The sequence below is a fragment of the Triticum aestivum genome, chromosome 3D, assembly GCF_018294505.1.
Source record: "Triticum aestivum cultivar Chinese Spring chromosome 3D, IWGSC CS RefSeq v2.1, whole genome shotgun sequence".
NCBI lineage: Eukaryota > Viridiplantae > Streptophyta > Magnoliopsida > Poales > Poaceae > Triticum > Triticum aestivum.
Window position 1 is genome coordinate 6,960,954 of NC_057802.1, and position 16,688 is coordinate 6,977,641.

Here is a 16,688-nt window from a genome sequence, read left to right on the forward strand (position 1 = left end):
AAGCATATGCAACATCCTTTTTTTTTTTTGTGTGTTCTTTCTATCTGACATGTGGTCCCACTAGTCACATTTATCAGTAAAACTTTTAAATAACTTGCTAAATATTTTTGAAAAAAAATGATGATATCTTTGCCGAGAGCTGTTCGCCTGGTCCCACGTGTCAGGAACCGCCGTCACCATCTGCTATCCGTTAGCTACTTTATTTTGCCGAGTGGTACTGTTTGGCTCTCGGCAAAGTGTTTGCCGAGTGCCCGTGTTCTGGCTCTCGGCAAACTCCTGTTTGCCGAAGAGGTGTACGCCGGGTGGCTTTCGCCGAGGGTGACACTCGGCAAAGGCTTTGCCGGCGGTTTTCGGCCCTTTGCCGAGTGTCCATGGCACTCGGGGTAGCCCAGAATTCCAGTAGTGATACCCTGTGTGGTGGCTATATGTTGGGGTATTTGGTGCACTCGTAATAAAGTGACCTTTGAGAACCATGTGATGCGTACTGCAATTCAGATTATCTTTACCGCTTGTTCGTTCTTATCCTATTGGACAGGTTTGTTGAAGAAGGATGAAAGTGTTATTGTGAAGATGGGGATCCAGGCGGAGATGAAGGAGGCAACACTTCTGTCGAACAAGCTGCAGGCACGCGTCGTCCCTGACTGAAGGTTCTTCCGGACGCGACAGCCTGGTCCTCCAGGATGCGGGTGGTGGAACCTGATGGTAGTTGTTGGTCTTTAGTCTAGTGATGTTTTGGCTCGTTGATCTGGATGTGCTGGGCAGATGTGATCCTGTGTTGCTGCCTGTGAGATTATGTCTTCTATTTTTGCTATCATCTTGGTTTGGATAGTTTGTGGTGCTATCAGGTTTTTGCCCCATAGTAGTTGTTTGTTGTGCAGCTATAGCGGGTTTCCAGATAGTCCCCCAACTCACTCCATCCTTTCTAGTTTCCAGTTTTCGGTGTGGTCATATGTCGCTGGTGTTTGTAGCACCAACAAAAGATTGGATGCTGTTATCTTTCCATTAAGTAATTAATGCAAAGGTTGCTGTCAAAAAAAAGTCATTAATGGAAAGGGGGTTGCCCGGTTGGAAAAAGAAACAGTGAAAGCGAACATAATGAACATGACTTTTTATATATTAATGTGTCAAATGTTATCAATAGATTAAACATGAAATTTATTTTCATAATATCCACAATCAAGAAAAATATGGCCTACTTTTGTTGTCTAAGTCAGAATTTGTTATGTAATACAAATTAAATTGGTACGATTGAGTTTGCTGTCAAAAGCACACTCTCGTATGATTGAGATTTTGTGGCAACCCCCAAAGTTCAATTGTACATATTTTATGTTTTGACACAGTCCTGGACATATTCTTCATATGAATATTTTTGAAAAAGATTATAAAATGATATAATGAAAGTAATTTTCATGGTCAATATAGTGATAATATTTTCACTTGAAAAATGTGACCACCATTTATACATCCATATATAGTACCAATAAGAGAAATTTGATCCATGTACTCTAGAAGGTTATCTACTTAGCTGATAATATTAAGAATATATATTTTACTTCTTGCAAAAAAAGAACATATATTTTACAAAAAATTCAGGTCAAAATATAAATTTGTGCGGTTAAAATGAAGCACTACATATATAGTTATGCCATGTCCAAAAGGTCGTATATATAGTTATGCAAGAAAGTATTACTATTACTATCATACCAAAAAATATACATATAGTAGTAGCATATTAAGAGCAACAAGCTGGCCTGCCCCACACAAGTCAAAATTACATGGCAACCAATCGGTGTGGAGTAGAAATGCAGAATGATCAAGCGCTTGCTTGTTCCGTTGGTAACATGGGCTTAGGAAATCTTGATGATGGTTACCAAGGGCCTGATGTTGCCACAATAGCAGAGTGCAAGGACTTGATACGGGAGTTTGTAAAAGTTTAGTTCACACACTGCTTCAGAGAAGCAAACGATGCAGCAGATGGCTCAGCTAAACATTGCTATAATCCTGGACCCCCTAGCTTTTGGGACGTTCCTATCCCTGATTTTATTCCTCGCCTTCATGTAAATGACCTATCTATTATATGAGAAATAAAGTCGTTTTGAAAAAAAACATGGGTTTAGGAAATCTTGCATAGGCACATAACACATGTAAAGAAGCCTTCACAATTTATTTTATGAAAATAATCAATATTTTTTACATGATATGCTTAATCAAAGATTGGTATTATCTCGTGTGGAGAACCTTTCCCGGACATAACTCAAATATAGGTCATCACTATGCCTAGATTAGAATTGCACACAATAAGGTTGAGCTTGGAGTATGAAAATTAGACTTTATTCTTTCGGTGGGTCTCGGGCTCAAAAAGAAAATGAACATCAATTATATCAACCATCTCAAGATAAAACTCGCATGCGTTAGTACTCCTTCAGTTTTTCTCTTTGGTAATGCTATCTAGCTAACGTTCTGTGAGAAGCACTCGCGGAGCTTCGGCCAGGCCGAATGGGCCATGGCCCGCCCATGGCTAGAGCAATTTTTTTATGAAGCCCACCTACAACACTGACACACATATGTGTGGCACGTAGAACCGGCAGAACCTATTTGACGCCCATTAGCGTCAAAAGGTTGACCTTTCGCTGAGGTGAGCCACCGGGTGGGCCGGCCCATGTACAGGGTCCGCGTTTTATCCGTTCGCTACAGCTTCCTTCGTTTTTTTCCTGTGTTTTTTTGCTTCCGGTTCTTTGCAATGTTTTGTCCGGTCTTCACTGGTTTTGTTCTGTTTCTTTTTGTTTTCGTTCCTTTTTCCTTTCTTTTTTTCTTTTTTCGTTTCTTTTCTTTTTTTATTTCTTCTTCCCTTTCCTGTGTGTTATATTCAAAGGTCACCTCCTATTACAAAAGTATTCATCATATATGAAAAACATGGTTAACTGTACATTGTGAAAAAGTTCACTATGCATTACGAAAATGTTCATCGTACATTTAACAAAATGTACACCATATATTAAGAAAATGTTCATTGTATTTAAAAAATGTTCATTGTGTACTAAAAAAATGTTCAGCGTATATCAAAAAAAAATCAGCGTTTATCACAAAAATGTTCAATGTGTATTTTAAAAAAGTCATTGTATATCACGAAAAAGTTCAATGTGTATTTAAAAATTGTTCATCGTATATTTAAGAAGATGTTCAATGGTTGAATTTATTTGATTTTTTAATCTACCGATGCGATTAGTTCTTCGACAATCTCACACCACTGTAATAACTAATAATCATCAGCTCAACTGGTAAGTAATGCTGACTCTTTATCGTTGGTTGCGAGTTTGATTCTTTGACTAAGCAACCTTTTTTTGCTAATTTAATTGAAGCCACCGAATGGGCCGGCCCAATTCGATTCACACCCTGCGCGAAAGCTGCTCCTGTTGAGCACTCCGTAGAACCCTCGCACGCGAGCAGCACTCAGCCCTAAAAATGTCACATGGGATACAACGGGGCTGCCCAGGCCTTAGGGTCAGGCCGCCGGTCAAAGCGCAACAAGCAGCAGATATTAGCCGCCGGCCATCTGCGCACCATACATATTAGTTCCTTCCACGGACAGACGGCCCATCAGACATCATCACACAGCTCGTCAACCGACCCACGCGTCCAGGGCAGCGAGGCGGCAACCCAGCTGCCAGATCCTTCTCTGAATCCATCGGAATCACTGCCTGCAAACTTGCCAAATCTGAATCCCTACAAGCTTAACACGTAAATCATCCCTAATTTGTCTAAAAAAACGAAAATCATCCCTAATTTGATTCCCCTAAATTCCACTTAGGTACTTTGTTAACTGGATCATCTCCTAAATCACCAATTAACATATGTAAATAATCCACTGAATTTGGAAGCATTTATGCTCTCCAGCCCGCCAAACTTTCTTTCCGTAGCTCCGCCACTGGTGAGAAGGATGGCATTTGCGGCCGTTTTCCATGGCAATTTATCTGCATGAGCATGTTAATTCTTTAAGGCGAACACCGCAATTTTCGCAGCAAAATCCCTTCTTTTACAGAAGTTGCCATCTAATGCTGAAGAAATTGCCATGCACTTTCGATGAACTTAGTCGTAAAAAACATTCGCAAAAGCCATGCTAACTTGTCCAAGAAAGAAAGTTAGGGTTCGTGCCTCTCGCCGGCGCCGGCGCAGGTCCGCCTCGTTTCCGGTGGCCCTAGGGCCATGGAGGCGCGGTGGATCCTGGCAAGGGCCGGCGGGAGGGCTCCGTTTTTAGTCGTTTTTTTCAATCTTGCTAGGGTTTGTGTCCTACTCAGGAAGGCAAGACGACGGCGGCTCTCTGAAGATGGAATAAAGGTCTCCCCGCCTAGCCCCCGTTCCGGTGATGTGTCTAGCATCGTTGGTGGGCGTGTGGAGGTGTGTCTCCGGCAGATCTATCTTTGGTGGATTTGCTCGGATCTCGTCATTGTTCGTCTACGTTCGTGTGTCTTCGTTTGGATCCTTCCGATCTACGTTATTTTTCATCGGCGGCGGTTGCTGTTCTGGGGTGCTAACCCTATGGGGCCTTAGCATGACGAGTTCCCGACTGTCTACTACAACAAGTTGTGCCCGGCTCCGGCGATGGAGGGGCGATGACGACGGCGCGCCTTCGGCTCGCTTCGGTGTTTGTAGTCGTCGCTAGGTGGTCTACGGATCTGGATATAATTTTTATTTCGGGTGTTCGTTGTACTGCCATGATTGAAGATGAATAAATTGAAAGTTTTCCCACAAAAAAAAACTTGTCTTACAAAAAGCCATGCTTCCTAGAGAATGTTCCCTTGGCTATTGGGGTGCTTTTTTCTTTGTTCTGCGCAATTTCTCAGACAGAAGTAATAACGGTTTTGGCCACATCATCGCGAAAAAGTCAAATACTAGACATGTAGAGTAGTCAAGGGTCAATCATGCTAGTTGCTTGTCCTAACGTGCCACCTAAACCGTGATAGTCCCGTCACTCTCTGGATATAACGCGGGTGAGGCATGAACATCTGGCGGGATACTTGTCAACAGAACGCAGCTATCCAGAAACTGCTGCTGCCCGTCGATCTCTTTAAGATCACGTCGGAGCACCAGTCCAACACGGGTGCTGGACTCCGACGACCTGCCGGTGCCGGCGTGTATGAATCCTGACCACTCCCATTCTCAAAAAGTAAAAAGAAAAAACAGGACCAGTCCAACGGTAATGCATGTGGTACTTAATATTCTCGATGCTGGACTTGACTTGCCGGCCGGCGTGTATAAATCATGCATTTTCGCTGCAGTTTCACCGTGACGGACGAGCGGCGGAAATGGCTTCCGCTCATCGCTGCACTAGTATGGCGACCAAACTACTCATGTCTGTCGTGTTGCTGGTGGTGCTAAAGCGCTCTGCGGGGGCGCGTTCTGATGATTCTCCGTGCGGCTTCCCGGCCATCTTCAACCTCGGCGACTCCAACTCGGACACCGGAGCCTTCCCGGCCCTCTTCCCGGCGGTGCAGCCGCCCTACGGCCGGACCTTCTTCGGCATGCCGGCCGGTCGGCAAAGCGACGGTCGCCTCACCATCGACTTCATGGGTATGTATACGTCTATCTACATCATCTTCAGGTATGATTTTTATTTTTCCTGACACGTATTGCTTGCAGCTCAAAACTTGGGGCTGCGTTACTTGAATGCGTATCTGGATTCACTGGGGAGCAACTTCACTCAGGGAGCCAATTTCGCAAGCGCCGCCGGAACCATCAGACGGGTGAACGGGAGCTTGTGGACCTCCGGGTACAGCCCCATTTCCCTGGACGTGCAGATCTGGCAACTCCAGCAGTTCATCAACAGGAGCCAATTCGTCTACAACAACATAGGTTCGGTGAAAATGAAACTTAAATCGAGTATATTTTTAGTACTCCTTCTGTTCATTTTTATAAGACCTTGAAGATATTTCAGATAATGTGCAAAACAGCCTATTTTGAATTATCTGAAACGACTTGCAAAAATGAACGGAGGAAATAATTTTTCACTGGAAGCTTAAACTGTCTGCAGGTGGAATCTATCGGGAAATCCTGCCGAACCCCGAGAACTTGATATCCAAGGCGCTTTACACCTTGGACATCGGCCAGAACGACCTCACCGTGGGCTACTTCGACAACATGACCACCAAGCAAGTCGAGGCCTACGTCCCCGATCTGATGGAGAGGATCTCGTCGGCGATCCAGACCGTGTACAACCTCGGGGGGAGGTACTTCTGGGTGCACAACACGGCGCCGCTCGGGTGCCTGCCGTACGCCTTGACGTTCCGCCCGGACCTCGCCGCCGCAGAGAAGGACGGCGCCGGCTGCTCCGTCGAGCTCAACGCCGGCGCCCGGTTCTTCAACGCGCGGCTCAACGAGACCGTGGACAGGCTCAGGGCGACGCTCCCCGGCGCCGCCTTCACCTACGTCGACGTCTACGCCGCCAAGTACAGGCTGATAAGCCAAGCCAAAAAGCTCGGTTTTGGGGACCCCCTGCGCGTGTGCTGCGGGTACGGCGGCGGCCAGTACAACTTCGACAGGGACATCCGGTGCGGCGACAAGATGGAGGTGAACGGCACGTCGGTGCTGGCGGGGAAGCCGTGCGAGGACCCGTTCAGGAGCGTGAGCTGGGACGGCGTGCACTTCACCGAGGCGGCCAACAAGTTCGTCTTCGACCAGATCGTGGACGGCGCGCTCTCCGACCCTCCCGTGCCTCTGCGGCGGGCCTGCCAGGCCAAAGGGCAATGAACATGACGTTCGTTAATTAGGCTGCGGATGTAGCTAGGATTTTTTCTATGCACCCGTACTGTTGTTACGAATAAAATCTGCAGTGAGTATCCGTACTCCAAATAAAACCTGCAGTGAGTATCTACTTATAAGGCAGCTAAAGAAATCTATGAATAATAAATATATCTAAATGATATGTGCCGACGGTAAAGTTAAGGGCTTACAGCGCAGTTTGAAGGGTTGCGGGAGGTTTACGGGTCCGCTTGAAGATGCCCTTACAGCTCTAAAGTTTGTCCCAAACCAAAAGCTTGCCAAAACCTCTGACTGCATTAGCAATATCTGCAAATTTTCTAAGGTCCGGATGAAAACCAACAAGCATCAACCATACTTCTCTGTTAAAATGAAATTACAAATCTTACCTACTCCCTCCGTCCAGATGCATAGGTCATCTTAAGTTGTGCACCGCGATGAAGGTGTAGGAAAAACCGAGAGAACTTAATGTTTATTTACTAATTAATACTATTGCATGCAATGAACTGATCATTACATGTCGTGTTTGTAGTCTCAAGTCATTAAAAGCATACACGTCCCACATCTTTTATTGGTTGATTCCTTTATTTATATCAAGAAATGAAGTGGGAGTTCATACACCTTGCCTAAGTGTTTTCGGATTATTTGGTTTTGTAAGGTGACCTATACACCTAAACGGAGGGAGTATTCTATTTATTGCGTAAGTTCACCACGCGACGTTACCATCAACACATAGCATTAGATATATGTAGCGAACCAACCTGTGGTTGGATGGTTAGAGGGACCGTGGTATCCCCAGCCCACTAGGGTTCAAGTCCTGGTGCGCATTTATTCCTGGAGACGTTCCCGTCGACGACGAGGTACCTACATAGGGGTAGGGTGTGCGTGTGTGCGTTCATAGGAGTGAGTGTATGCGCGTGTATATGAGCGCTTGCGTCTGTACTGTGTTAAAAAATGCATTAGATATATGTATTATTCATAGATATTTTTTTGTAACAATTATAAATAGATACTCACTGCAGATTTTATTTGGAGTACATATACACACACTCCGGATTTTATACATATTTATACCCCTATATAGTGTGCGAATAACTTTGAAAAATGGTCGTTGGATGAAGCCAACCCGACGGTGCAGAGATGGCAAATCCGAGCACTACTGGCCGTTGGATATCATCTACATTCCATCATATTTTGCCACATGTACAATCTAAAAGACTCCACGGTTGAATTTAAGCATAATGCACAAACCTCAAAACACAAGCACTTCTTCTTTGTTCTAAAATTTTCTGTATCATAATTGCCCAATTTTTTTTCTAGATGAATTGCCATTATTTATTTTTTTACTTTATGCTTTACAACGCACAATTCCATGAATCGTAAAATAGATTAGCTTTTTTTATGAAAACTAACTGATTTTGAATGAGATGATCTATAGGAATTAAACGAACATCTACATCATGCATATATAACTCAAAGCTTACCTGCTATAGTGTGGCATTTATTCATAATTTGATTGTCAAATCTCATGCGTGCAATGCACGTGTACCTTACTAGTTTTATTTGGAGTATGGACGTTTGGAAAAATCCGACATCGGTAGCCTAATTAATGGACAACATGCTCATTGCCCTTTCGCTTGGCAGGCCCGCCGTAGAGGCACGGGTGGGTCGGAGAGCGCGCCATCCACGATCTGGCTGAAGATGAACTTGTAAGCCGCCTCGGTCAAGTGCACGCCGTCCCAGCTCACGCTCTTGGACGGGTCCTCGCACGACTTCCCCTCCCGGACCATGCCGTTCACCTCCACCTTAACGCCGCACCCGATGTCCTTGTTGTAGTTGTACTCGCCGCCGCCGTACCCGCAGCACACGCGTAGAGGGCCCGCAAACCCGATCTTCTTGGCTTGGCTCATCAGCCTGTACATGGCGGTGTACACGTCGACGTAGGTGAAGGCGGCCTCAGGGAGAGCCACCCTTAGCCTGGCCACGGTCTCCTTGAGCCGCGCGTTGAAGAACCGGGGGCCGGCGTTGAGCCCGACGGAGCAGCCGGCGTTGTCCTTGTCGGCGGCGAGGTCCGGGCGGTACGCCAGGGCGTACGGCAGGCACCCGAGCGTTCCCGTGTTATGCACCCAGAAGTACCTCCCACCGAGGTTATACACCGTCTGGATCGCCGACGCGAGCCTCTCCATGAGGTCGGGGACGTAGGCCTCGACTTGCTCCGTGGTCATGTTGTCTAGGTAGCCCATGGCGAGGTCGTTGGCGCCAATGTCGAAGGTGTAAAGCGCCTTGGAGACCAGGTGCTCGGGTTTCGGCAGGATCTCGCGGTAGATTCCACCTGCGGGGAGATCGAAGAACCTCCGGTAAGAAATTGTTGAAAATATAACGATTTTTGCATGGTGAAGTTTCATTTTCACCTATGTTGTTGTAGACAAACTGGCTCCTATTGATGAACTGCTGGAATTGCCAGATCTGCACGTCCAGCGAAATGGGGCTGTACCCGGAGGTCCACAAGCTCCCGTTCACTCGTCTGATGGTTCCGGCGGCGCTCGCGAAGTTGGCTCCCTGCGTGAAGTTGCTCCCCAGTGAATCCAGATACGCACTCAGGTAACGTAGTCCCAGGCTCTGAGCTGCAGTACATGCCACGGAAACAATATAAAAGATTCTCCAGTTTTGAGTTGTTTGCTCAGGGGAAAAAAACCTGCTACGCTTGAGATGTCGTAGATGGACATAAACGTACCCATGAAGTCTATGGTGAGGCGGCCGTCGCTTTGCCGCCCGGCCGGCATGCCGAAGAAGGTCCGGCCGTAGGGCGGCTGCACCGCTGGGAAGAGGGCCGGGAAGGCTCCGGTGTCCGAGTAGGAGTCGCCGAAGTTGAAGATCGCCGGAAAGCCGCACGGGGAATCATCCGAGCGCACCCTCTGCAGTACCACCAGCAACACGACGAAGGCGATGAGTTTGTTGATCGCCATGATGGTGCGACGGCGAGGAGAAGCGGCTGAAACGGTGTCCGTGACGGTGAAGTGGCTGGGAGAGGATTTAGACACGCCGGCAAGGTGGTCAGAGTCTAGCACCCGTGTTGGACTGGTGCTCCGACCTGATCCTAAAGTGATGGGAATAGCTACGTCTTGTTGACAAGTATCATAGCCTGATGTTCATGCACCACCCTCCGAGAGTGACGGGCCATCACCGGCCGTTTGCGTGGCACGTTGGGACAAGCAACTACTAGGCGTGCTTGACCTTTTTTTTAGATAAGCGTGCTTGACCCTTGATTGCTCTCTAGCACAGTATTTGATGTGGTTATTACTACTTCTGTCTGAGAAATTGCACAGAGCAAAGAAAAAAAAAAGAGTACTGACGCTAGATGCGGATTTTTGGCTCTCGGGGGACACGTGCCCCCTATATCCGAACGGTGATGTGGCGCGCCTGGCATCCCTTGGCAGCAGGGCGGTGTTTCTCCTTATGGTCGACCCGAGCATGTCGTCAGGCTGCACGCTGTCGATGATCCAGCTCGTAAGTGACCCCATCGAATACAAGGATTTTAAATACAAGATCCAGGTGTTTACTGTGATAAGGACTCATTACTCCGCTTGAATTACTCACAGATACATGTTACAAAGTGTTGGGGAAGAATAAGTTTCAGCCGCCACCGGTTAAGTCTGATCTCAACCAGGATAGCTTTTTTATAGGGTTAGGATAGCTTGTTCCTTGCGTTTTCTCTTGTATATGTAGTTGTGTGTCGTTGGGAGCTGGTGGTGGACTAGGCCTTGATCTGTCTTTTGCCCGCACAGTGGACGGTCGCTAAAACCCCTCTCTTCTTGAAATATGCCAAAATCGCCATGGTAGTTGTTACAATAGTAACCATCATTGAGGTCGACTTGAACATGATCAAAGGGGAAGGCATCCTCGATATAGTAGTCGTGCCGTTGGGGACTTGCTCGAAGAAGGTGTCGAGGTAGTGGTGGTGGACGACATAGACTTGATCGGAGTAATAGTAGGCTTAGTCGAAGCAGCAACAACGTCTGTGAAAAAAGTTCATCATTTCTTGGCTATGAGCAACTTCTAACACTTACCCGTAAAATAGAACTTCTAACACTCCTCCCTCCATGAAACTCTCTTTGCCCCTAAGATGAATCTTTGAGGGAGATCGAAGGTTATCTCTCGGGGATCCCATGGATTGTGAAGTTCCTTGATCTTGTTTGGGTCAGCGTGGAAGTCTTCCTAGTAGGGACGAGGTTAGTGTAGTGACTGTAGTCTTGGTCATGGTAGTGATCTTCGTCAAAGTAGTAGCCGTAACCGAGCTTAACATGGTCAGAAAAGGCCGCATGAAACATAGCTTTGCAAAGGAGTAGAGGCAGCCGAGATGGACAAAGAGTGTTAATTTCAGTCGAGACGGATTGCTCTCTCACCCCACAATCGTATCAGGCAAAGACCACTTCTATAAATATAATAAAACTAGGAGAAAATGTGTTCCTGCACCAGTGAGAAGATTTGTTCCTCCAAAGTCCACACAGTCCAGCATCAGGATGACGCCGAGCTACCAAATGTTGCTCGACCGAAGCAGTTGGGAAGCATCATCGCCCAGGATGATGACACCTATGTCGTGAGCCAGGATCTCGCCGTGATGAGAAATTGAGACGGAAGGGTTGACACATCGTTTCAAGGGAGAAATGAGGGCTCCATTGTATATCTCCAGCCGAAGTAAAGTGGCCATGACCATATCGGCACACGACATAACTCTCATTACCGAACAACCAAACTTAAGCCAACACACGTATCAGAACAAGGAATAGTTACGGGAGTGGGAGGCGGCGGGATAAGCTCCTCAAGATACTATTAAATTGGACATGTGTTTTTCCCAAAAAGAAAATTTGGACATGTGTTTCATGTCCATAATTACTACTTAGGACCAAGGGGCTCTTTTGACTTAAATGATTTTTATAGAAATTTTAGAGGATGAGAATCCTTAGAATTTTTGTTCTTATATTGACTGTTTGATTCATTTAATTGAACACAATAGGATTTTTTTTTCCAAAGATTATTTTGTACAACATTCAATAAAACTAAAAGAAATGCCCTGCAAAAAAAACATTCAATAAAAAATTAGTATCCTCTCAAACCTTTTAGAAAGAATCTTTGCTTTTCCAGCGATGGAGTTAAAGAAACAAAATCTAGGATTGAGATAAATATGACATGTCAATCCTATATTTTTCCATCCTAAAAAATCCTATATTTTTTCCTATTTCCATTTTCACGTTTTTAGGATCCCGCGAATCAAAAGGCCGTAGAAGAGCAAGAAATATCTTCAATAAAAAGGTTTCCCAAACGTCCTACGGAGGCCACGGAGAAGAGATTTCGTTCTCCATTTGGGAAAACCACAGAGAACTCGACGGGAGCTGGATTTGGGAGGACGGAGCGGGAGATCGATCGACGGAGCATCCATCCATCCATCCACCATGGCCAAGGTGAATGCCTCCCACGCATTTCTCTCTCTGATGAAATCCCCGTCCAGTTTACCTTCCAGCAGCCGCCGCCGCGATTCACCGCGCGCGGACCTGAATGGGGTTGCCCGCTTAGGCGGGTGGCGGCGGCCTGAAGGGGAGGCGGGGCTCGTGGAGGTGGAAGTGGCAGCCGTGGTAGCGAACGGCGGCGGCGGCGGCGGCCGGGTGTTTAGGGTTTGGGGGAAAACTGAGTGAAGCGCGCGCGCTCGCATTTGAAGCGATTTTGCAGATGGTATCGCGAGAATGCTGGTTGCCATGGTCTGATCCAAGATTATCTTGGTTTTCTAACTGGACATTTTGGTGTGGTGCCCTGTATCAAATTTTCGATCTGAAACTTCTGAAACTGATGGATCGGCCATACATGCTTTTCTGCCTCATTCACTGTCATACATGGCCATCTCTATTACCGGTCAGTAACTTTGCGTTTCGCTGTGAGCAATCTGCAGAAGGCTGGTGCGGAGAGGGACGCGGCGGCGGAGAGCTGTGCCCAAAAGAAGGCTAGGATCGAGTACGAGGCCAAGGCTGCGGCGTCGAAGATCACCGTCAACTTAGACCACAAGTTGCTGGAGTGCTCCGCTTGCTGCAGCCCGTTGGCTCCACCCCTTTTCCAGGTACCAAACAGGACCCTGTAGTTGACAGACTAGTATTCCCTTGTTGAATGTTTACTCCATTTTACTAGATTCAGTTATACCCTGCAATTTGTTTTTACAAAGGTTGTACCCTGCAGTTTAGCTCTGTGTTACGAGGTATTGACCATCTGTATGTTGATATTGATGTATCCGATAGGTCACTTGCAGCAAATCTTGCATCAATTAGTATGCTCCTCCTAGACTTCTGATTCTTTTTCTTCTGAATTCAGTACAACTGGTTCCAATGTTACTAGTGAAGTTGATAAAATTAAGATGTGGACAGATTGGTCACAACTCATTTAGTTATGTCTTTGACAAGAGCAATATGCAAATCAGTTTGTCTAATTCACATCTAGATGTTTTCCAAGGATGTCACATCTAAGCTCCCACAAATAACACATCAACATGGAACAAAAAAAAAAGTTGGGACAAACGAAAATAGACCACAAACATAGTATGATGCATTACCTATCTTGGCCTATGCGCTATCAACTCTCTGGATCACTGGGTGGACCTAGATTCAACGAACTGTTACTGGCATGAAAGCCATATGTAAAGTGTAGTAGCTGAGTATGAGCCAAAGTTTAGGAAGGCCATTATTAAGCAACAGATAAACACTACGTGCGTGAAGATGCTATGTTTTGCATCACAATCATAGAACTACTGTAGATATTATGGCACAAAACTGGCACAGCAGTGGTAATCCAATGCTGTTTCATGCTTGTGCACTTCTCCTGTTTCTGACAGTTTCAGTAAAATCTGTATGTTTCTGTTTCTCTGTTTTTGTCTGCAGTGCACAAATGGCCACATCGCATGCTCAGAGTGCCGCACCAATGCGGAGTACAGTTGCAGCTTCTGTGCCGAGCCGGCCAACACCCGCTGCGACATCATGGAGCGCGTACTTGGCGGCATGACAGCGCCGTGCTCGTTCCGGGAGTTTGGCTGCTCCGCGACGATCCCGTTCACGAAGAAGCTGACCCAGGAAGAGTCCTGCCTTCATGCCCCGTGCCACTGCCCCATCCCCTACTGCCGCCTCTACGCCAACCGTGGCCAGTGCCTGCGCGAGCACATCGAGACGAAGCACTGCTTGGTCCCATACGGGGATGCCACAGCCGGCAGCCTTTCCCCTGTGAGGGTGTGCGACAGTGAGCCGGCGCGCCTGGTGTTCCTGGACGCCAGGGCGGTGTTCCTGCTGGTGGTTGAGCGGAGCGGGCCGTCGGGGCGTGCCGTGTCGGTGGTCCAGCTCGTCAGCGAGCCAGTGAAGGAGGAGGAGGAGAAGGATTTCAAGTACAAGATCCAGGTGCATACGCGAGCAGGCGTCCTCTCTCTGTCCGGCGAGACGCAGAGCGTCGGGCGACTGATGAGGCCTTACCAGGCAGCCGCGTCGCTGTTCGTCTCGGATGACGTGTGGTCTCCCCAGGATTCTCCGGTGTACCTCGAGTTTAAATGAATCTGGATAAGCTGTATGCCGTTCAGTTGGCAAACCTATCCCATCTGGTAGGAGAATTCAGAGACTCCATTCTGTTTGTGCTCTTGTCAGCTGTGCCCTTCTGGTTGCTGCGATTATCTTATCTCTGTTGTTTTTCGAACATTCAGATGTTCAGTGTTCTTGTCAGCTTTTGAACCTGAACAGTGAGTTCGTTCTACAAAATGGGTAGTGTTACTGAACAAGAATGTAGGCAGCTGTTCTGAATTTACTCAAAACTTGTCTGGAAAAAAATCGATGCTAAAAGATGCTTCAAGAAGTAGTCCTTTTTTAGGATTGATTTTTTTGTTTTGTTTTTCGGCAAGACCTCCATGATACTGCTACCTTCATAGAGTAGTGAAAGCTAATCCTTGGACAGTGCAGATTTGTGAGGTGTTTGGTTCCATGAGCACTTCTTTTTATCCAACAGTGTGTTTGCAGTTGATGAATGTATGCAACTGTGCATGCATGTATTTTTCGTTCAGCTTTCGAACTTGAAATTTATTGATTAATGTTGGTTCTACAAATACAAATACAAACTGTGTAGCACGATGGATGCCTGTTGGATATGTCTGAAGAATGCATACAACTGTTCTGAATGTACTCAACACTTGGAACAGCAGATTGCAGCTAGGTGCTGCTGCTGCTGCTTAATGGACGGAGGGTGGTGTTGTTTCGCTGGAAGAGAGGTGTGGAATTGCAGAGCGGATGTGATGGGAAAAAGGGGGCGAGATTATATAGGAGGAAGGAGGTCAGCTCTGAATGGTGGATGATTGATGCCTCGGATAAGTGACATGGCCAAAATTGGGTTGTAAATTTGGGGAGTAAGGGCCATCTTGAATGTAAGATGGCTAGATAGGCACTTAGGGAAATAAATAAAACAAATCTCATAAAATCTGACCGCTTAGCCTACTCATAGTGGGGACTATCGTATATTAGTATCGATACTGGTGTATGATACTATCTTCATAGTGCATACTATCATAGATTAGTATCACAAATCATCTTATTTTTGCCACGCATGACACATAGTAGTATAACATTTATTATGATAGGTATCTACCTATGTTACTTTAACCCTCTCTCCTTTAATTGTCTGCCACATCAGCGTGTTTTCTAGTCCCGAGTGCATGATACCGGCTAAGGTACCACCACTATGGCCAGCCTTATTGTTACAACGTTGAGCGGTAATTACGGGGCGCTTAGGGGACTGGTTGTTTCACGCAGCGCTCCATCTCGTGCGAGAAAACAGCACAAGCGCTCGACTCCTTTTCTTGTGTAGATGCCGCACCTAGCACCAGGATTGAATGGCCCAACTGCACCTTCGACGAGGAATTGAATCATGGCGCCAATGCTAACGCCCAGCGTTATATAGGCCCTAAGCGCATCTACAACGCCGGGCGCTAGGCCCAGACACTAGTATTAATATCCTACTGAATTGGCAGTTAGACTAACTAATCCTAGCGTCTTATAGAGAGATTCTTATAAAGTCGGTAGCCAAGGCAATGCCCTCTTATGCTATGGCAGTGTTTAAATTGCCAAAAGAATTTGCAAGCCTATTACCGATGAAATTTCGGGGTTTTGGTGGGGAGACAATGAAGAGCAAAAGAAGATGCATTGGTTCGCGTGATGGAAATTGTATATTCCAAAGAGAAAGGGGGGCCGGGGTTAGGGACCTTCACAGTTTTACTTTTGCTATGTTAGCAAAACAGTGTTGGCGGCTGATCCAAAATCCAAACTCTTTGTGTGCACAAGTCCCGCGATCTAAATACTATCCACATTGAAATATTCTTAAAGCTGGACATGAGAAAGGGTCGGCTTACACTTGATAGAGTATCATAGCGGGTATTCAAACTTTTCAGCGAGGGTGCATATAAAGGGTTGGCTCTGGATCACAAATAAAAATATGGCAAGACCCATTGATTCCTACAAGCGCATAGTGGAGAATTATTACGCCTAGGGGTGGGACTACGTTGTCTAACGTAGAAGAACTCATTGACCCCAGTTTGGTAATTGGGATGAAGATCTCATACGTGATGTATGCTCAAAGATGGATGTTCAAAGAATCTTACAAATCCCATTGCATGCTCAAATGAATGAGGATTTCATTGCATGGAACTATACTCATTCCGGCACGTTTTCGATCCGGTCTGCATGTTATAGAGAGCTAGACCATCAGTTTGGTTCCATGTTGACAAGGCTAGTGAGCATATTAATCATGCTTGGAAAGATATATGGCGGTTACATGTGCCTGGGAAAGTCAAACACTTAATTTGCTTGAAAGGTGCTACATTGAGTCCTACCTATGGAGCTTTGGCAGCCCTACACATACCTTGTTCACCCCAA

The 16,688-nt window shown here is 46.4% G+C and overlaps 3 protein-coding genes across 3 annotated transcripts; 2 read left to right on the forward strand and 1 right to left on the reverse strand.

The window, feature by feature from the left end:
* Positions 1-5,251: 5,251 nt before the first annotated feature.
* LOC123076813 (GDSL esterase/lipase ACHE) lies at positions 5,252-6,914 on the forward strand. Its single transcript, XM_044498953.1, has 3 exons — positions 5,252-5,568; positions 5,638-5,850; positions 6,029-6,914. Exons 1-3 carry the CDS (start codon positions 5,304-5,306, stop codon positions 6,742-6,744), a joined length of 1,194 nt encoding a protein of 397 aa, XP_044354888.1. The 5' UTR covers positions 5,252-5,303; the 3' UTR covers positions 6,745-6,914.
* Positions 6,915-8,136: 1,222 nt separating this feature from the next.
* LOC123076814 (GDSL esterase/lipase ACHE) lies at positions 8,137-9,833 on the reverse strand. Its single transcript, XM_044498954.1, has 3 exons — positions 9,488-9,833; positions 9,165-9,377; positions 8,137-9,085 (listed from the first exon to the last, which is right to left on the reverse strand). Exons 1-3 carry the CDS (start codon positions 9,717-9,719, stop codon positions 8,376-8,378), a joined length of 1,155 nt encoding a protein of 384 aa, XP_044354889.1. The 5' UTR covers positions 9,720-9,833; the 3' UTR covers positions 8,137-8,375.
* Positions 9,834-11,978: 2,145 nt separating this feature from the next.
* Positions 11,979-14,769, forward strand: LOC123076815 (putative E3 ubiquitin-protein ligase SINA-like 6). The gene is made up of 3 exons (XM_044498955.1): positions 11,979-12,212; positions 12,695-12,859; positions 13,671-14,769. Exons 1-3 carry the CDS (start codon positions 12,204-12,206, stop codon positions 14,325-14,327), a joined length of 831 nt encoding a protein of 276 aa, XP_044354890.1. The 5' UTR covers positions 11,979-12,203; the 3' UTR covers positions 14,328-14,769.
* The last annotated feature ends 1,919 nt before the right edge of the window (positions 14,770-16,688 follow it).